At 48.2% G+C, this 20942-nt stretch overlaps 1 protein-coding gene across 3 annotated transcripts; it reads left to right on the top strand.

Moving 5' to 3' along the window:
- Positions 1 to 15712: 15712 nt before the first annotated feature.
- Positions 15713 to 17880, top strand: COMMD5 (COMM domain containing 5). 3 transcript variants are annotated; one of them, XM_004442990.3, is made up of 2 exons: positions 15713 to 15787; positions 16972 to 17880. In XM_004442990.3, the coding sequence occupies exon 2, from the start codon at positions 17029 to 17031 to the stop codon at positions 17695 to 17697; it is 669 nt and encodes a 222-aa protein (XP_004443047.1). In that variant the 5' UTR covers positions 15713 to 15787; positions 16972 to 17028; the 3' UTR covers positions 17698 to 17880. The 3 variants fall into 3 exon arrangements, with proteins under 3 accessions (XP_004443047.1, XP_087303368.1, XP_087303369.1); XM_087447242.1 differs by lacking the exon at positions 15713 to 15787 and adding an exon at positions 15818 to 16326; XM_087447243.1 differs by lacking the exon at positions 15713 to 15787 and adding an exon at positions 15818 to 16555.
- The last annotated feature ends 3062 nt before the right edge of the window (positions 17881 to 20942 follow it).

Raw genomic sequence — 20942 nt, 5'->3', positions numbered from 1 at the left:
TTTTAGCAGTTCCTTAAAGCTGTCTGGTCATGTCTGGATCTGTGTACGTCTTTCCTGAATATAATATTCTAGTCAAAGTCTTGGTAATGTAGCCAATACTTTCTATGGTGTCCGGTTACAAGGAGAACAGACCTTCACTGAACCCATGCAAATAAGTACGTAGTTATGAAAAGAATACTTACAGAATCAGCAGGGAGAAGAAGATAGATGCTTCAACCTTGTTGCAAAGATACATTTTACCAGATTGCTGCAAGTTATAGACAGCTTAAAGGAGAGGAGAAAAAAAAGGAGTCCTTTACATCTAGAAAACAAAACATCAAAGCAATCCTGAGCCCTCCACTCACTTCCAGGAACTCGCACCCAGTTCAATGTTATCAACACCTGTATTCAGAGTACTTGTCAAAGCCTTTTCCATAAGTCTCTTTGAAAATGAAACATATTTGTAAAAGAATCAGAGTAAAACAATAACTGTCTATAACCAACAGAAGACTTTTTTTTTAAAAAAAAGGCAATGAGTAAATACAATTGACAAGGAAATTTGGGTACTTTCGTGACACAGTTTAGATAGTAACTAGAATTACAGGTAATAACATTATATTAGGACATATCAGATGTTTAGGAATTTTATACAATTTCTAGAACACTTTAGTAACATTCGCCCATACAATATAACCTAAAAAGGTTTATTATTGTTTATTGGACTGTGCTTCTCATGTAATTGGACATACCAAATAAGCCTAATTAGTGTAATATCTTTCTTTTTATAAGGAGATGTCCCAGGTATCCTCTGGAAAATCCCAAAGTTACATCCTGGTAGAAAAAATGTCATTTAGAATTCAAATAATTTGGGAAGCTTGCCAAAAATATCAAAAGGTTTGGACACTTGACCAAATAGGATCACAGATCATTATTAAACAGTACTTAAGTATCTATTTGACCAAAGTAACAATGACAGGTTTCAAAGGCAAATACAAAAGGTTACATAGTTGTAAGCAAAACTTAACTCCTCAATATTATGAAGACTCAATTTTCTTACATAATTAAAGACATGATAGAAACAGCACAAAATTACTTTGACAAAAGACAAAAATCTCTGTTTTCTAGGCATATTGCTTACAGGTAAAGAAACTTTCGCAATATGCTATCAAGAGCAGACCAATAGCCAAAGAAAACTTTGTTCTCTTAACAGAAAATAAAACCAAATTTTTATTTTGTATCAGCTTATTTTGATATTAAAATTTATTCATTCCAGTCTTAGCCAGTCATGACTGCTCACAAAATTCTTTTCCCTCAACGGAATGTGTTTCCATTCCTCAGACCTCCTTTAACCGAAACACACATCCAACTTTCCCTGCATAGGGAAATGTTTCCCTTTTATTTCTAGTAGCTTTAGTTACATATATTAGAATTCTTAACCCTTAGGATCCCCAATTCCTAGTGAAAACTAAGCAGTAAGCAATCATGGACTGGAAGGTTTATAAATACATTTCACAATTTTTTGGAGCATATGCCCTTTTGAGTAGTGCAATCTTTCAATGTGGCACAAGACATGGTTACTAACAGACCCAAATTTATTTTTAGTTTCTTTGCAATAGGAAGCCAAAAGTAAATAAACTTATGTTCAGTAATTAATGTTTATCCTATTTGGAAATGATTTAGATATTTAATGACTATCCATTGTTTAGTTTAAACTTTGTAGAAACATTGATCTTATTTACATTTATTTTAATTACTCGGTTTTAACAATCATGCTTGGATTAGACATTAAATAGCCAACTAACATCCTAAGTTACTTTCTCACTGACAAATTTTGTAACAGAGACAGCATGAGCCTACTTGACTAGTAAACCCAGGCAGAGAAAAAAGTTGCACATTTGCATGACACCCAGTACTATCAACTCTGAAGACAAGCCTTTGTTTTTATTTACACCAACAAGCTTAAGCTAGCTTTTGTTTACTAAAGATTAATCCTAGATCATGAAAACTTGAAAATCACTTGAGTTAGTTTCTATATTTCTGAGATTTAGGAATACTTAATTTATAAGCACTTAATTTCAAACCAATTAAACAGAGCTCTTGGGGCCGGCCCCGTGGCTTGGTGGTTAAGTGAGCGCGCTCCACTGCTGGCGACCCGAGTTCGGATCCCGGGCTCCCACCGGCGCGCTGCTTCTCCGGCCATGCTGGGGCCGCGTCCCACATGCAGCAACTGGAAGGATGTGCAGCTATGACACACAACTATCTACTGGGGCTTTGGGGGGAAAAAAATAAATAAATAAATAAACAGAGCTCTTTACAAACCACGTGTAGCAATACCATCTGGAGGTAGAAATATATCACATCTCTAACATACATACATAGACACACAGACAGACATAAACAGAGATCTCATAGCTTTTTTTCACTGAGGAAGATTCACCCTGAGCTAACATCTATTGCCAATCTTCCTCTTTTCATATGTGAGCTGCCGCCACAGTGTGGCCACTGACGAGGGGTGTAGGTCTGCGCCTGGGAACCAAACCCAGGCTACCAAAGCAGCGTGCACCAAACTTAACTGCTAGGCCACCAGGGCTGGCCCCTTCATAGCTTTTATTTTAAAACTTTAGATATGTCTCAGGTACAAAACTCAAAAGAATAGTTGGAGGGGGCCGGCCCCGTGGCTTAGCAGTTAAGTGCACACTCTGCTACTGGCGGCCTGGGTTCAGATCCTGGGCGTGCACCAACACACCACTTGTCCGGCCATGCTGAGGTGGCGTCCCACATACAGCAACTAGCAGGATGTGCAACTATGACATACAACTATCTACTGGGGCTTTGGGGAGAAAAAAGGGAAAAAAAAGGAGGAGGATTGGCAATAGAGGTTAGCTCAGGGCCGGTCTTCCTCAGCAAAAGGAGGAGGATTGGCATGGATGTTAGCTCAGGGCCAATCTTCCTCACAAAAAAAAAAAAAGAAAGAAAGAAAGAAAAAGAATAGTTGGATCCAAATTGTATTTATGGCAGATGGACTAAGTTAAGATTACTTGTTCAGGTGGCCAAAGTCTTCTACTAAAGATTTTTATTTGCATGCTGTAAGGATCCTTTTAGAGCTATTTTTGGAGTCATTTGTCTATTGTCAAAAGTCTATGATAACTGCTATTTGAATTTTTTCTTCTACTTGTTTATTTGCTCCAGTTAACTTAGAAATAGTAATTAGGGGGTTAGCATTTGAATCCTCAGAGGGTCTGATTTAAAGGGGCAGGTTTTCGCAGAGGGGAAAAGAAGAAGATGGGATCAAGGATAGAGCCTGGGCACAAGGTGGCTGCTGGGGTGGAGTCTGAGACAAGCAGCCTGGGAGACAAACAAGATGGCGCCTGAGACAGAGAAGAATGTGGGGAGCACAAGGTTTCAGAAACCATTTTGTTCTCCCTCAGCTTTTTAATTGTTTCAGCTGATTTAGACAAGATATCCCATAGTGAGGTGATTTTTGAGCTTTGTACATATCCAGAAACCCCCAGGTACCAAGGAAAATAGACATACCACTTGTTTTGCTTAATTTTAAAGCCACAGTCTTCCAATTTGGTTTTAAGAAAAGCTAGTTTGGGGCCGGCCCTGTGGCTTGGTGGTTAAGTGCGCACACTGCAATGCTGGTGGCCCAGGTTCGGATCCCGGGTGCGCATCGAGGCACCACTTCTCCGTCCATCCTGAGGCCGAGTCCCACATACAGCAACTAGAAGGATGTGCAGCTATGACATACAACTATCTACTGGGGCTTTGGGGGGAAAAAATAAAATAAATAAAATCTTTAAAAAAAAAAAAAAAAAAAAGAAAAGCTAGTTTGGGGAGATCAAAAATTCCTCATAACAGCTATTGCAATTCTGGACTGATTTGGTCTTTTTGGCCCACTTAGTTAAAAATGCACATGCAGGGGACCCAAAGTTCTTAAACATAAACCCAACCGAGGTCCCTGAAGCAGGGTTTCCCTCAAAACATTTGGATGATTGGGATCCCACTTCTGAAATTTCCTCTGAAAACACAAGGAAGTTGCTAGAGTCCTAGCCCTGCTCCCCAAAGGAACTTAAAAACAAAAGAAAATTGCTAGATTTCCAACCCTGTTTCCAAAAGGCATTTGAAAACCAAAGAAAAACTCCTGATTTTCAGCAAGCCTGAGACCCAAAAGGAACTGAGTACTCACCAAGGACAGCGCCCTGAACCTGGAGGACAAAGTCCCTCCACAAGAGGACAAGCTTCTCTGGATCTGAAATAAAGTGTGAGAGCTCAGAACGCAAAGGAAGTGGAGCTCAAAATCCAAGAGGAGACTCACCAAACGGAAAGGAGGTGGCAACTCACAGAAGCATGAGCATAAGGAGCTCCGTATGGGTACCTCACTCTATTCTGGGGGTCACTGTCTCTCCGGGGGCCACCTCCTTTGGATCCCACTCTTCTGACATCATATATGTCAACTTAAAAAGCAAATTTGCCTGTTATTTTATCTCAAGTTTGTTTGGGAATAGCAAAAGAATCTTAACTCGATATGTGCATGCTGTGATGAACCATAGACAAATCCAGCAAACAAAGGAGGGGAGCTGCCTTTATAGAGAAAAAGGGGGAGTAGGGAGGGGCTGTTCTAAAGAAAAGTCCGGGGCTGGCCCCGTGGCTTGGTGGTTAAGTGTGCGCGCTCCGATGCTGGTGGCCCGGGTTCGGATCCTGGGCGCGCACCGAGGCACCACTTCTCCGTCCATCCTGAGGCCGAGTCCCACATACAGCAACTAGAGGGATGTGCAGCTATGACATACAACTATCTACTGGGGCTTTGGGGGGAAAAAATAAATAAATAAAATCTTTAAAGAAAAGTCCGTTGGGGGAAAGTAACAGTTCAGGGCAGCAACATCCTCTCATTGGCTGAGCTGCGGTGTTTGTCATTGGTTGAGCTGTGGCGTTTCTCATTGGCTGAGCTGCGGCATTTCTCAATGGCTGAGGTGCGGCATTTCTCATTGGCTGAGCTGCAGTGTTTCTCATTGGCTGAGTGGCAGCATTTCACATTGGCTGAGCTGCAGCATCTCTCATTGGCTGAGCTGCAGTGTTTCTCATTGGCTGAATTGTGGTGTTTCTCATTGGCTGGGCTGTTGCCAGGTGGGGAGAGAAGTCTTCCTTCGTAGTCAAGTGGTTTTCCTTCCTGTGGGAGATTCAAGTGTCCTCTCTCCCTGTTTGGTGTGATTTACCGTGTGTGATGGGGCATGGGAGCTCCTGCTACAGGCCTTCCTGACTCCAGTCTAGTTAAGATTTCTTTTGTTAATTTCCACAGGGCAAAATAAGGGAAAGAAAAATTAGATGAAGCCATCGACCTTAAAAATAAAACAGCCAGTTATTTTTCCAGCAAGATGAGTTTATTCAGGAATAACAGAGGAATTGAAACTTGGGATCAGTAAGCTATAGCAAAAGTCATAGGCAAGTGCAACAAGCAAAGGAGAGGAAGGTTGCTTTATAGAGAAAAAGGAGGGAATTGGGAGGGGTTATTTTGAACAAAAGTCCATTGGTGGGAAGTGAGAGCGACAGTTTCACAGTGGCTAAGTTGCTGGGGTAGTTGATTTCTTCCAGGAGATGCAATGTACATCTTTTCCTGTTGGGGTCTGTAATTGACAATTCTTCCTGTCATTGACGTTGATGACCTTAAACAAATAGACAGCCAGTTATTTCTCCAGCAAAAATGGGTTTGTTTGGGATCAGCAAAGAATTACAAGTAGAGATTTGCAACCATGGCCAGCCACATGCAAGTCCATAGCAGCAAGGGGAGGAGGAACTCCTTTATAGAGGGAAGAGGAAGTTGGGGGGGGCTACTGTGAACAGAGTCCTTTGGAGGAGACTGGGAGTTTGAAGTGTTGTAGCTGTTCGTTGGCTGAGTCCTGACAGCCTCTCGTTGACTGAGCTTCTTGCTTGTCAATAAGAGGAAGTCTGTCTTCTTCCTTTTGGGCTGTGCTCTAGGCCTAGGGCTTGAGAGCTCCCCCTTCTGGCCTCCATTTTAATGAGGTTTCTGTTTATTAATTTTCACGACATTGAGTGGTACTGCATGAGAGCTCCCCTGCCTGGTCTCCCATCTCCATTTTAGTGAGATTCCCCTTTATTAATTTTCATGAAGCCAAGATTGATCTTGTCTCCCAAATATGCCGTAGGCCCTGTACCGCTATTAGAAATCTGCTACAAGTTTAGGTTTGAGCTTGAGGCAAGCAACCAAGAAGGCAAATATCTGAAAGTTTAAAATAAGCACCATGCGAAGTCGTCACACAGGATTAAAAAGCTGCCCTGCATAATCAATATGCGGTTCTGGGAGAGTGCAGAGAGTTAGGCGCTGGTGCTGCTGGGAGTGTGATGAACAGGATCTTGGCAATCAGTCGAGCTGTACATAAAGAGCCTTAAACACTTCTAACTTGGTAATTCTACATCTGGGAATCTATCCCAAGGAAATAGCAAAAGTTATAAAGACAAGGGAGCCCATCCCAGGGTTTGTTCTTTTTTATAATGGGGAAAATTTGGAAAATATCTAGTTATTTGTAAAGGGGAAAATTTGGAAACTAAGTTTTCTACAATAGAGTAAGAGGCAAATCAGTTGTCTTCTATCCACTCAACTCAACATTGTGCAGCCATTAAATGTGATTTGAGAAGAAATTTTATTGGCACAGTAAAGCTCATGAAATAGACTATGAAAAATGGGACAAAAATTATATTTATGTTTTGATCTCAATTGTGGATGCGTTACCAAGCAATGGGCTCACTCTGCTCGCCGCGATCAGAGCCAATTAATCACAACAAGTTAGGCATTGAGAAACCAAGTTTTAATTCAATTAGCCAGCATAACCGGGAAGATGGTAGACTAATGTGTCAAAAAACCATCTTCAAAGACTACAGAATCTTGAGGCAGTTATACAGGGAAAATGGGCAGTAAGGAGGGGGTCCAGGGATGTTGGTCTCCAGGCATGATGGGCTCCAGGCATCACATTGTTCCATTCTTCTTTCAGCTGTGGTGGATACCTTGTAGGTGTGTTTCCCACCTGTGGTCAGCCTGTTCCTGGAGAGAAACTCACAGAACAAAGTTTTTAATTTATCAAGTTATTGGGGAGTACATACGTAAGCAGAGACTATAAATCAGGAGAGCATGAGAATTTTTTAGAGCACGTACAGAACAGTGAGTAGTCACACAGAGGAGGGGCTGGGGCCATTTAGTGTAACAAGATGGCCTCACTTACAATTTTCCCCCCTATCAGTAGTAACCCATAATCTTATGGTCAAGGGGGAGACAGGGCGCTGTAATTTCTCTAGCTACTTCTTGTTTAATCAGGACGTCTTGGGGGACCATAGTGTGGAAAAGAGTTACTTTTCCTTTGACCCCCAATAAATAGAACTGTGAGAAGATGGGTTAGATAGAAGAGATCAAGACATATTTTAGCTCTCCTTGGGGTTCCGTCAGCCAATTTTCCCTCAATACACATGGGATACTTTCCCATGATTTTGGGGCTGACTTGATCCAGGAGTGATGTATCCAGGGTTTCACGCCTGCAAGTTTTTTTTTTTTTATAATTTTATTTATTTTTTCCCCCAAAGCCCCAGTAGATAGTTGTACGTCACAGCTGCACATCCTTCTAGTTGCTGCATGCGGGATGCGGCCCCAGCATGGCCAGAGAAGCGGTGCATCAGTGAGCACCCGGGATCCGAACGCAGGCCACCAGCAGCGGAGCGCACGCACTTAACCGCCAAGCCACGGGGCCGGCCCATCACGCCTGCAAGTTTTATGATGAGTGAGTGGTGAGAAGAATCTCGAAGGGGCCCGTCCATTTGAGTGACAACTGGTTTTCAGGTCCCTGGTCTTTCCAAGTTTTCAGCAAAACATGATTGCCAAGTCAGAAGGTGTGTGGAGGGATGTCAGACAGATATGCAGACCTATGAGAAGCAAACTCATGGACAGAAGTTAATAAAGAGTTTAACGATTTAACATAATTAGTAATCATAAGATTCTTTAAAACGTCTAGAGATTTAGTCCCAGGGGAAGATGTCTGAAAGTCTCCCATATAGAATTCCAAAAGGATTCAATTTGAGTCCACTTCGGGGAGCTACTCTAATCCATAGCAGGCAAGGGGCGCTGCCTTATCCCAAGTTAGTTGTGTTTCCCGACAGATTTTGGCAATGTTTTGTTTTTTTAAGGTGTGATTTATTTATTTTTTTATCTTTCCAGTTGATTGAGGTCTCCAAGCTGAATGTAGTGTCCATCAGATATCTAAGCTTCTGGACACTTGTTGGGTTATTTGGGAGACAAAAGTTGATGCATTATCATTCTGTAAAGTATTAGGCAGACCAAACCTAGGGATGATTTTCTTAGTAACATGCAAGTGACTTCTGATGTTTTCTCAGTCCTAGTGGGAAAGGCTTCTACCCACCTAGTAAAGGTGTCCACAAACACTAACAAAAACCTGAAATTCCCAGTTGCCAGGGGCATCTGGGTAAAGTCTGTTTGTCAGTCTTTAGTAGGCCAATTTCCTTTATGCTGGGTTCCCAGATGTTGAGGACTGGAAGAGATCTTGGGGTCGTTTTTCGCACAGGTTATTCAATTTGGGTTGCCTGCTGTATAGTCTTTTGTAGGTGGGGCCCTATGATGTACTTCTGGACCCATTAGATTTTCCCTCTGGTGGCCACAGAAATGTATGATAGCTACCTGGGTAGGCTCATTAATAGCACCAAGCAGTTTTAAGCTATTAGGGCCATGTCTGATTTCCTTTTTTCCTGTTGTTTTCCTTCCAGACTGTCCCATGGGCATGAGCCACAGCAAAGGCATAACGGGAATCTGTGTATATATTTACTCTTTTCCCTTGAGTTAGATGTAGAGCCCAAGTGAGGGCGATGATTTCTGTCTTTTGAGCCGATATCCCTGGGGGTGGGGCTTTAGCCTCTAAAATCTTTTGTAAAGTTATGACTGCATGCCCCATGTGTCTCTTACTTTGATCCACGAAGTTGTTGCCATCTGTGAAGAGTTCCAAGTCTGGTTTTTCTAGTGGACAGTCCAACAAATCAGGTCGGCTAGGATACTGTTTCAATAACTTGTCAGCAGTCATGTTCTAAGGTTTCTGATGTCTCATTAGGGAGCAAGGTGGCTGGGTTTAGGGAGGACGACACTTGTATCCATACATTTGGATCGTCCAAAAGGATGGCCTGGTATTTGTTCACTTTTCTGAAGTAAGCCAGTGCCCCCTTTTTGTTCGGGACACTTGATGTGGCACATACACTGTGGTGGGTTGGCCCAGGGTGAATTTTCCAGCTTCCTGCAGGACGTCACAGGGAGCAGCCACTGCTCTGAGGCAGGGGGCCAGCCCTTGACAGTCTGATCCAATTGTTTGGAAAAATAAGTCATTGGCTAGGGGTCATGCCTAGATTTTGAGTTAAAACCCCCAAGCTTATTTCTTGTCTTTCTTGTACATATAGGCTGAAGAGCTTGTCCAAGTTAGGAAGCCCCAAGGGTGGGGCTGAAATTAACTTTGTCTTAATGGTATCAAAGCCTACCTGACACTCCTTTGTCCATTCTCGTGGTTCCAAGTCTAGGCCTTTTAAAGCTTCATGGAGGGGTTTTACTATGAGACCATAGTTAGGAATCCAGATCCAACAGAAACTGTCCATGCCCAAGAATCCTTGTAGCTCTTGCCAGGTGGTGGGAGGGCTCAAGCATGCAATAGCCCTTTATTTGGTCTGGCAGCAGTTCCCTCTGGCCTTTTGATAATGTAAACCCTAAGTATGTAACCTTTTGTTTTCAGATCTGTGCTTTCTTTTGTGAGATCTGTACCCATATTCAGCCAAATGATTAAGGTCTTTATTGTGTTGGCCAGACACTGCTCACAAGCGGGGCTTACTATCAGCAAGTCATCCACATACTGTAACAGCAATCCTTCCTGTAATTGTAAGTAGCTCAAGTCTTTAGCTAGGGCCTCACCGAATAGTGTAGGGGAGTTTTTGAAGCCCTGGGGGAGCATTGTCCAACAATGTTGTTGAGTGGGCTGAGTATCTGGGTCAAGCCATTTTTAAATGCCTTTAGGGGCCGGCCCCGTGGCTTAGCGGTTAAGTGTTCACGCTCCGCTACTGGCGGCCCGGGTTCGGATCCTGGGCACGCACCGACACACCGCTTCTCCGGCCACGCTGAGGCCGCGTCCCACATACAGCAACTAGAAGGATATGCAACTATGACATACAACTATCTACTGGGGCTTTGGAGGAGAAAATAAATAAATAAAATTTTTAAAAAATAATAAATGCCTTTAGGCAAAGAGTTGATGTGATTCTTCTGCGAGCAGTATGCAGAAGAATGCATCTTTTAAGTCTAAAACTGAAAACCAGACATATTCACCCGGAATGTTGTTTAGGCAGGTGTCAGGGCTGGACCCCACAGGGTGCAGGTCTGGAACCACCTCATTTATGGCATGAAGGTCCTGAACAAACTGATATTCCTCTGAATTCTTTTTTGTTGTTTTTTTTTTTGACTGGGAGAATAGGACTGTTATATGGCTACTGGCCAGGTCTGATTAATTCTGCCACCAGGAATTTCTGCAGCACTGGCTGAATGCCCTTCTGAATCTTCTGTTTTAGTAGACATTGTTTCAGGCTAGGCTTTATCTTTCGGGTTTTCAAGGGTATATGCATTGGCTGGACATTCTTTGCTTTCCCAGGCTTCCCTTCTGCCCACACGTCAGGTCTTATCTCGATGAGACTCTCCGGTGGCAGCAGGTCCAGTGGTGGTGTCTGAACACCTGGCAGGGCCATCTGGAACTGTGAGAATTGTTTGGTGGCACTAGCACCTCTAGCTGGCCCGGAGCAGGTCACTTGAGCATTCAGTTTACATAGAAGGTTTCATCCCAGGAGGGAACGTTCAGACATATAAAGGGAATTCAGGCATATAAAATTTTTCCAATTGAAAAGATCCAAGGTAGAGAAAGGAGAGTGCATCCAAATGAAGCCAGCCAGTTGCCCTTGTCCATTTATGCCTATGGGATATTGGTACAGTGGAAATTGCCCTGCTCTGGAAAGGGCCCCCTGACCGAATTGTGTCCCGTGCCAGGTTTGAGAAGGAAGGAGTCCCTCTCTCAGACCTGGTAATCCTTCAGGCATTTTCCCCTGGACACGCCGTGGGCCTGGGAAAAAGGGGAGGAGGAGGAGGGAGGAGCCAGGGGACTCCTCGGTCCATTGTCCCCCCTTCCTTGATCTACATAAATACAGATACAGCAGCATAAAAGCTTAAACATAGGGAATTTTATTTTCCTTTCCTTCCTTCTTATCGAACAATTCTAGATGCAAGATCATATCATAATTGAGTGACCTGTTTGGGGGCCACTTTTCTCCTGAGCCCCGTGTATACTGGGGCCAGGCTACATTACAGTAAAAGATCATCCTTTTCTTTGTCATGGGCTCATAACTGAAATCAGCCCAATTGGCCAGCATGCACCCTAGTGGGCAGTTTTTTTTGGAATGGATGGAGTGGTGCCCATGGTGATAAAGTTGTGTCTGAAAATTAATTCACCTGGAGAAGGGTGCAGGGCTTGACTCTGGGCATCCAGATAACTATGGGACTTATCCAAATCCCACTCTGCCAGAGCATACAGTTCTCACACCAGTGCTAAACAAGCCAAAGAGGGAAGAGGTGAGATCTAATTTCACAACGCCAGTGTAGGAGGTCAGGTGCCTGGCAGAAAGTTTCTATTTTGCAGGAAGTCCAAGTCCAGCTTACTTTAAGCCCAAACTTAACTTCCACACAATGACAGCAAAGAAGGTGCCCGACAAGACAGACAAAGGTGGGAAGGGACGGTCAGGCTGTGCTCTCACGGCTTCCTCCTGAGCATTAAAAACACACAAACAGCAGTGCCTGCACTGAGGCGTACAATTCCAGCTTGACACTTGACAGAAAAGGTTGCAAACTTCACGTCTCCACAGATGATGTCACAAGCACTGGAAGTATGCTGTGGGATTCTGATATGGAGAAAAACTGGCACACAGGTTAGTGGAACAACACACACACTCAGGAGAACACAACATACAGGTGTGCGCACCACAGAAAAACCAGAGACCAGTCTTCCAGATAATATACTGGGCAGTCTGTACTTTCCTTTATCCCTAAACAACGGTGCCTAATCCAGATGGACCTTGGCCTGCCCAAGGCCCCCAGACAAGGAAAAAGGAATTTAGTACCTGGGAGGCCCACTCCGGATGACTCACTTAGCTGCAGATGCAAACTCGTCAGCTCATGATCCAGTCCTTCGTTTCTGGATCACTGAAGCATTAGAGGCCGTCGGCAAGCGAGGAAGCCACCAGGGGAACTCCCCGGCTGGAAAAAAAGAAAAAGAAAAACCCGTCCAGCAGCTGTGGGGAAAAATCCCAAAACAGCTTCCTGCAAGTTGACCAGCCACGGGCAGAGGCTCATCCCATCTGGGTCGCCAGAGTTACTGAGCAATGGGCTTGCTCTGCTTCCTGTGATCAGGGCCAATTAATCACAACGAGCTAGGGATCAAGAAACAAAGTTTTAATTTGACTAGCCAGCACAAGCGGGAAGATGGTTTTTTGAGACCTTAGTCTACCATCTTCCCGGTTATGCTGGCTAATCGAGATACGCCCACCAGAAAGTGTATGTTTGAAAAGCCGGACGGCTCCACGTGTTGGCAGAGATGTGGGGCATTGGGAGCTCTTTGAAACTTTTTTTTTTTAATTTTTTTTAAATTTAATTAATTAATTTATTTTTCCCCCAAAGCTCCAGTAGATAGTTGTATGTCACAGCTGCACATCCTTCTAGTTGCTGTATGTGGGACGCGGCCTCAGCATGGCCGGAGAAGCAGTGCGTCTGTGTGCGCCCGGGATCCGAACCCGGGCCGCCAGCAGCGGAGCGCGGGCACTTAACCGCTAAGCCACGGGGCCGGCCCTCTTTGAAACTTTTGATGAGAAGACAAAATGTTACAGCCACTCTGAAAAACAATCATGCACTGTCTCATAAAGCTAAACATATACCCATTCTGACCCAGCAATTTCATTCCTAAACACTTACCCAAGAGAAGTGAAAACATGTACACAAAAGACTTGAAAGTTCACAGCAGCTCTGTGCATGATAGGCAAATCCTGGCACTATCTCAAGTGTCCATCCACATGAGAGCGAAGAAACAAACTGCGGTATATTCAACCTATTGAACTATAAAACTATAAAACAGAACAGATTCCTGACAGCAGGCAACCGCATGGATGAATCACAAACACATTATGCTGCGTGAAACAAGCCTTACCTGAAGGAACGTATACTCTATGTCCTCATTTATATAAAATTCCAGAAGGACCAAAACTGACCTGCAGTGGGAACAATCCCTGAAGGGTTCTGGGAAGGAGGGGGAGGATTGACTGAGCCCAGAGCTGTGAGTGCACCAGGGACTTATCACCTGAGGGGGCCAGGGCAGCCGTTGACATAAGTGACCCTTCCCAAGGCTGAGCTGTCCTCTCCCTAGGCTCACTGGCCTTCTGCAGGAAGAGAGATTCTGACTGACCCAGCCTGGGGCAGGGTCCCACAGCCCAGGCACATGTGTCCCTGATGTGGAGGTCGTCTGGACCACCACCTTCTCATAGGGAACACTGGAATAGATGCCTTGAGAAGGGCCAGTCTCTTTGGTCCATACGTCCACCAAGTCTTTTCTGTACCGATGCTTGCTTGTTGCTTTGCCTTCTTTCCCACCTTAGATGGACATTTCACATAAATGGAATCCTACAATATGTGGTCTTCTGTGTCTGGCTTCTTTCACTCAGCACAGTGTTTTGCAAGTTCATCCATATTGTAGCATGTCACTGTCAGGAGAGCGGGAGAATCTCCCTCTGCCCTTTTCCTTAAGGTTCTTATGGCTGGCCAAATAATTAACAAGACAGGTTAGCAGGAGAAAATAATACCAAGTTTAATAACATGTATACATGGGAGAAACTCAGAAATGAGCAACTCGTCCCTCTGTCTAAGCTGCTTGCTTAAGTATTGCAGCTAAAGGCGAGGAACGTGTTGGGGGTGTGTAGTGATCTGGGACTTCAGAGGGCAAGAACACAAGTCTTTTCAGGGTCATCTATAGATAATGTGGTCAGGGAGAGACGGAGTTTTTGATAAAAGGGGCTTGGTGCCTTTCCTATTGTAACCTCTATCCTACATTATCTTTACAGCCATCGTGATAGAAGATCTGTTCCAGGAAGGAGCCACCATGTCAAATTCTTTAGGCAGTTAGTGGGGGAGGTCAAATGTCCCTCAGAGAAAATAATCAAGGTAAAGAGATATATTTCAGGGTGGCCAAATCTTGATCTCCCACATCACTAATGCACTCCTTTTTATTGCTGAATACTATTCCATTGTACGGATGTAGCACAATATGTTTATGTATTCACCAGCTGACATACATACATTTGGGTTCTTTCCATTTTGGGCTATTATGAATAATGTTGCTAAGAATATTTTTGTGCAAGATTTTGTGTGAACATGTTTTCGTTGTTCTTGTGCATACAACCGGGGATGGAATTGTTGGGTCATATAAATATTTCTAACTTAAGATACTGCAAAACTCTTTTCCAGTGTAGCCATACCACTCTCTGTTCCCACCAACAATGTACAAGGGTTTCATTTTGTCCACGTCCTCTCCAACACTTGTTATTTGTCTTAGTTTGGGCCGCTATAACAAAGTACCATACAGGGTGGCTTATGAACAACAGAAATTTTTTCCCCACAGTTCTGAAAGCTGGAAGTCTGAGATCAGGGCGCCAGCATGGTCCGTTCTCGTGAAGGCCCTTTCAAGCTTCAGACTGCCAACTTCTCATTGTATCCTCATAGAGCGGAAAGAGAGCTAGTAAGCTCTATGGCCTCTTGGTAAAGGACACTAATCCTATTCATGGGATTCCATGCTCATGAGCCAATTACCTCCCAAAGGCCCCACCTCCTAATACCATCACATTGGGGCTTGCGTTTCAACACATGCATTCTGGGGGGACACAAACATTCAGGACATTGTACTGTTTGTCTTTTTGATGACTACCATTCTAATAGTGTGAAATGGCACCTCCCTGTGGCTTCAATTTGCATTTCCCTACTGACCAGCAATGCCGAACATCTCTTCATTTGTTCATTAGTCATTTTATATCCTCCTTGGTGAAATGTCTATTCAAATCTTTTGCTCATTTTGTTAATTGGGTTATTTGCCTTCTTTTCACTGACTTTTAAAAACAACAGCTTTATTGCGAGATAACCTACATCCCATACAATCCACGTATTTAGTGTGTACAGCTGAGCGGCTAAGCACGTTCACGTTGTTGTGCAGCGTCCCCGCAGCGCCCTCCCCCGGTGACCCCTTCCCCCGTGCCGCCACGCCCTGCCCCACGCGGGGCCGCCCTCCCTCGGGGACCCCCTTCCCCCTTCCCCACCACCAAGGCCTCCTCCCTCCGGGTCCCCCTTGCCCCAGGGCGCCGGGTCCAAGACTGGGTCTCCGCGCTCCCGCTCCTGCTCCCGGTCCCTCCCTCCGGCCCACAGGCCTCCGGCGGCCGCTGGTGTGAATGAGGGGCCCGCCACCAGGCCCCAACCGAGACCAGGCCGCCGGGGCCATGAAAGCCTCTGAAGGCACCGCGGAACGAAGACTGAAGGGCAGTCCCCCGCCTCGGCCCCGCCCCTCGGGCCCGCGGATCACGGAGGGCTGGGTCCTCCGGCGTCCTAGAGCTTCCCGGAAGTGTCTCTGGGACGCTTCCGGGGACCAGGCCCCGCCTCTGGTCCGGCTGCTCCGCTCAGGACCGCGCGCGCCAGGTGTGGGGGCGGCTGGGCCCGGGGCCGCGGTGAATAGGGTCGCCCTTCCCCCGGGCGGGGGCGGTGGGTCGTTGGCCACCGTGTCCGGGGAGCTCTGGAGGCCGGAGGCCGATCCGGTGCAGCTTGGGGCGGGGCCGGACGGCGCTGACCGCGGCCTGGGCCCGTTAGGTGGGCAGGGCCGCCGCGGCGTGCACAGGCAGGACTCGAACCAGGCCCTCCTCTGTCGGCTCCTTCCTCCGGGCGGGTGGCCGGAGAGGGTCAGCGGAGGCAGCACGCTGGCCTCCAGGGTGCAGGGCCTGCGCAGCGGGGCGGCTGGGACGTGGCAGGCCGTTCCCGCTGGTAGCCGGGCAGTAGGTGGTCCTTGACACCCACGTGCCGGGGGGACGCCCCGGCCCTCCGGACGAGGGGGGTCGATGAAACCGGTGGAGGGCGCGCTGCGCAGCACGCGGGGCTGTGAGGACCGCGCCTGGGCGCCGCGGGGATGGGCTGTGCCTCGCCGGGCCTGCTCCAGCGCCAGGCGCGCTCTGCTGCCTGAGCAGGTGTGTCGGTGACCTGAGACGCGCCGTAACTGCCCTTCAGGGGGCGTCAGCCCTTTTCTCCGGATACCAAGTATCTCTGTTGCCACGTGAGCCTCAGCCCGTCCTGCCGGGGGCTGCGTCTGGGTCCCGCGTGCTGTGGTGGGCACAGCGGGGACCTCTGTAGACAGGCCTGGGTTCTAGTCCTTGACTCGGGCAGTTGCGTCTGAGCCTCCGTTTCCTTATTGTTGAGGTGAGAGTAGTAACGGGGTCTTGCAGGGCTCTCGTGAGGGTCGAAGTTGCGTAGTTGTGATCCCGTTGTGGTGGGCAGCAGCCCTGGTGGCTGCAGTGTCTTTGTTCTCTGGACCTTTTTCCTCATCCAGGCTGTCGTTCCTTGTTCATTTGGAGGACTTGTGTGTGCTCTGCTGTTTCCTGGTTCTCTTCCTTCTCTTCTCCCCACCCAGGCCCCCTTCCCTGCCAATTCCTGCCTCCTCACTTCCTGGGACTACAGTGGGCCCTTCTCCCACCTGCTCTCAGGGGCCTCCCATCACATTGGCTGTCATCAGTGGTTCACGCTATCAGCGTTTTGAAGGCAGAGACCACCTCAGTCCTCATTTGCTGGCCCAAAGGACATGGGAGTCACTGGGCTTCTCCCCCCCCCCCCCCCAGGCAGGTGCAGCTGGAACCTCACCTCTGGGCTGGCTGATCAAACAGGACGAAGCAGCAATGTCTGCCATGGGGGCTGCATACCTACATCACCCTGGTGACAGTCACAGTGGCCGGGTGAGTTTCCTGGGGGCCCAGCTCCCCCCAGAGGTGGCAGCAATGCCCCGGCTCCTGGGGGACCTGGACAGGGGCACATTCAGAAAGTTGTTGAAGCTGGTGGTCAGCGGCCTACAGGGAGAGGACTGCCGGGAGGCTGTGCAGCGCCTTGGGGCTGGCGCAGACCTGTCGGAGGAGCGGCTGGGTGCCCTGCTCGCCGGCATGCACACCCTGCTCCAGCAGGCCCTCCGGCTGCCCCCTGCCAGCCTGAAGCCCGACGCCTTCAAGGAGCAGCTCCAGGAGCTCTGCATCCCCCAAGACCTAGTTGCGGACTTGGCCAGCTTGGTGTTTGGGAGCCAGCGCCCCATCCTCGACTCCGTGGCCAGGCAGCAGGGGGCCTGGCTGCCCCATGTTGCTGACTTGCGGTGGAGGGTGGACGTGGCGATCTCCACCAGCACCCTGGCCCGCTCCCTGCAGCCGAGCATCCTGATGCAGCTGAAGCTTTCGGATGGGTCGGCGCACCGCTTCGAGGTCCCCACAGCCAAGTTCCAGGAGCTGCGCTACAGCGTGGCCCTGGTCCTGAGGCAGATGGCTGACCTGGAGAAGAGGTGCGAGCGCAGACTGCAGGACTGACACGTGCTCGCCGTTCCCCTTCGGTCACCTTGGGACAGCAGGTCAAACAGGTGTCTCCAAGTGAAGCCTGCCCATCCCAGGAGGCGCTCTTCATGGAGTGCTGGGCTGTAATCATGTCGTTCTCTGTTTGAAAAAGACAGCTGTGTCTTGTCTTTTTTTGAAAGTAAAACAACTGTAAAAACATGTTCTCCTAAGTGGGTGTCCAGCTGCACACCCCTCCCCTGGCTGTTGGTCTTGTTGAGTGAGGGCACCCGCTGCTCTGGTGTGACCATGTGTGGTCCAGTCGTGGCCTGGGGTCCACACCAAGGCCTCTGTGCCGGTGATGGCGCAGCCCGGCCCCACATAGCCTCTGAGCTCCACTCATTTGCTTTTGTGACCCTGTGTTCCAGTGTGGACGTTTTGTTCTCCTGTCTCAAAGCCCTGACTTCACAGAGTCCACGGTCTAGTGGGAGGGGGAGATGCTACAAAACACTTAAGAAAGGTAACTAGTGCAGCTTGTCAGAGGACGGTAAGTGATGCAGAAAACAGCAGGGCGGGTGGTGGGAGGACTGGGCGCCAGTTTAGGTTGGGTCTTGGGGGGGCTCCTGGAGGACGTGGTGTCTGAACAAAGACTTGAGGTGGCGAGGGAGCCTCGTCATCTGAGGGGCGGGGACTCCGGGTGGAAGGAGCAGCTGGTAGTGCACGGGCCATGTGGCTGCAGCCACATGAGGGGGAGGTGAGTGGAGGATGCAGAGGGCAGGCCCCAGGGGCCTGTGTAAGAACTTGGCTCAAATCTGAGTGAAACAGGTTTGATCTGACAATTGTTTTAAAAGGATCCCACTGGATACTGTATGGAGAGCAGAGTGTATGGCACAAGGGTGGGGGTTGGGATCCTGGTGGATAGGCTGTTGCCAGAGTGGAGTTGGTGGTGGCAGGGGAGAGGGAAGCAGGGGCCTCTCCCTGGTGCCTCTAGGGTGGGAGTGTACAGGGCCCATGGCCAGCATTTCCACCTCCAACATAACTGCACACCAGGTAGGGAGCCTTGGGATACTGCTCTCTGCAGAGCCATTTGCCATCAGGCTGTGTTTCCCCTTGCTGTGTCCCTACCTCCGTGGTCTGCTCTTTGCCAGGAAAGTGGGTCACAAATCTCGTAGGATAAATAGGCCTGAGCAGCGTGCAGGAACTTCCTCTGAAAACAGCAAATGTGCTTGGTGCGTGCCTGGCACCATGCCCTTCCTCAGCTCCCCCTTCCCACGCCCCTGCTCTGTGCCTGGCCCCATTGCGAGGAGCAGTGTTTGCTCGGCGCTGCTTACAGACCGCCCCCGCCATCTCAAGGCCTTTCCTGAGTGAGGGTCATGGCAAGTTAGGTGTGGGCCAAGGGCAGGGAGAGCAGGAGGGGGGCTGAGGACGAGGTGGGGGGCCGCTGCAGACTCAGAGCTGGGGTTTCAGATGCCGAGTCCCCCGGGTGGAGCCTCCAGGTGGGGCCCAGGCCTGGCTCAGCAAAGAGGCGCAGACTCCCTCTGTCTCCTTTAGCATCAGCTGGCGTCCTCGGGCCCTGCTTCCCCAAAGACAAGGATGGGAGCTGAGCTGGGCTGTCCAGGCTGCCTCCCCAGCCCACCCAGGACACGTCCAGGTAAGCTGAGGGCTGTGTCTGCCTCAGCCGGTGATCGAGGCTTTCTACGGCTGTGGTTTTTTTTTTTTTTCCTGTGAGGAAGATCGGCCCTGTGCTAACATCTGCCAATCCTCCTCTTTTTTTGCTGAGGAAGACTGGCCCTGGGCTAACATCCGTGCCCATCTTCCTCCACTTTATATGGGACGCCGCCACAGCATGGCTTGCCAAGCAGTGCGTCGGTGCGCACCCGGGATCCGAACTGTCGAACCCTGGGCCGCTGCTGCGGAGCGTGTGCGCTTAACTGTTTGCACCACCGGGCCGACCCCTACGGCTGTGTGTTTCTATCTTGACCATTAGACACGTTTAGGGGATGTGTAATCATTATGGCACACTTGGAAAAACCCAAAAAGTAAAAACACTTAAATGAGGTTACAAGTCCTTTTACCCATAGACAGCCATGGAAACCATCCTAACCAGACTTCATACTTACGCTGTGTGTCTGTCTTTGTGTTAACACAGCTCTGTTGATTTAACGTGTCCTGAGTATGAGAGTCATGTCTCAAGGCTGCAAAACATGACATCTCCCCAGTGAGTGTGTTGTATTTTACTTATGCGTGACAGACAAAATATCACAGGCTGGGTGGTTTAAACAACAGATGTTTATTTAAACAACAGTTCTGGAGGCTGGAAGTCCGAGACCAGGTGCGGGTGTGGTTGGGTGAGGGCCCTGTTCCTGGTTGCAGACTTCTGGCTGTGTCTTCACATGGGGGAAGGGGCCAGGGAGCTCTGTGGAGTCTCTTTTTTCTGGGCACCAATCCCATCATGGGACTCCACCCTCATGACCCAGGCACCTCCCAAAGGCCCCACCTCCTAACACCATCACATTGGGCATTAGGGTTTCATCATACGAATTTTTGGGGGACACAACTATTCAGACCATAGCAGCTTCTGTGTGTTTTTCCTTTTTTATTTTTTGCTACTAAAAATCACAGTGATGGGCTGGCCCGGTGGCTTAGCGGTTAAGTGCGCGCGCTCCGCTGCTGGCGGCCCGGGTTCAGATCCCGGGTGCGCACCGATGCACCGCTTCTCCAGCCATGCTGAGGCCACATCCCACATACAGCAACTAGAAGGATGTGCAACTATGACATACAACTATCTACTGGGGCTTTGGGGAAGAAAAAGAGGAGGAGGATTGGCAATAGATGTTAGCTCAGAGCCGGTCTTCCTCAGCAAAAAGAGGAGGATTAGCACAGATGTTAGCTCAGGGCTGATCTCCCTCACAAAAAAAAAAAAAAAAAATCAGTGATGTTAGTGATAAAAGCATTTTATGTATTAAAAGTATTTAGAAGTAGGAACAGAGGAGGCCGAATGTGAATGTTTTAAAGCCCTTGATATTATTGCCAAACCCCGAGTACATCTTCAGTACTTATTTCTGAAGCGCCCCCTACGGGTCAGTCCCTGGCGATGCAGCCATGAGCACAAAGAAATGACAGGTGTAGCCAACAGGTGCAGATCGAAGTGCTCATGCCAGGCCCCAGTCTAAGCGTTGCACATGTGTTCATGCATTAACTCACAGTAAAGTGTGAAGTTTCTCCACTTCACCGGTGACGAAGCACAGAGATGTTAGTGCCTTGCCCAATGTCACACAGCTGAT

The sequence above is a fragment of the Ceratotherium simum genome, chromosome 23, assembly GCF_057802395.1.
Source record: "Ceratotherium simum simum isolate JZ-2026a chromosome 23, ASM5780239v1, whole genome shotgun sequence".
Taxonomy (NCBI): domain Eukaryota; kingdom Metazoa; phylum Chordata; class Mammalia; order Perissodactyla; family Rhinocerotidae; genus Ceratotherium; species Ceratotherium simum.
The sequence above is the reverse complement of the archived record's forward strand: the minus strand, read 5'-3'. Positions and strand labels throughout refer to the sequence as shown.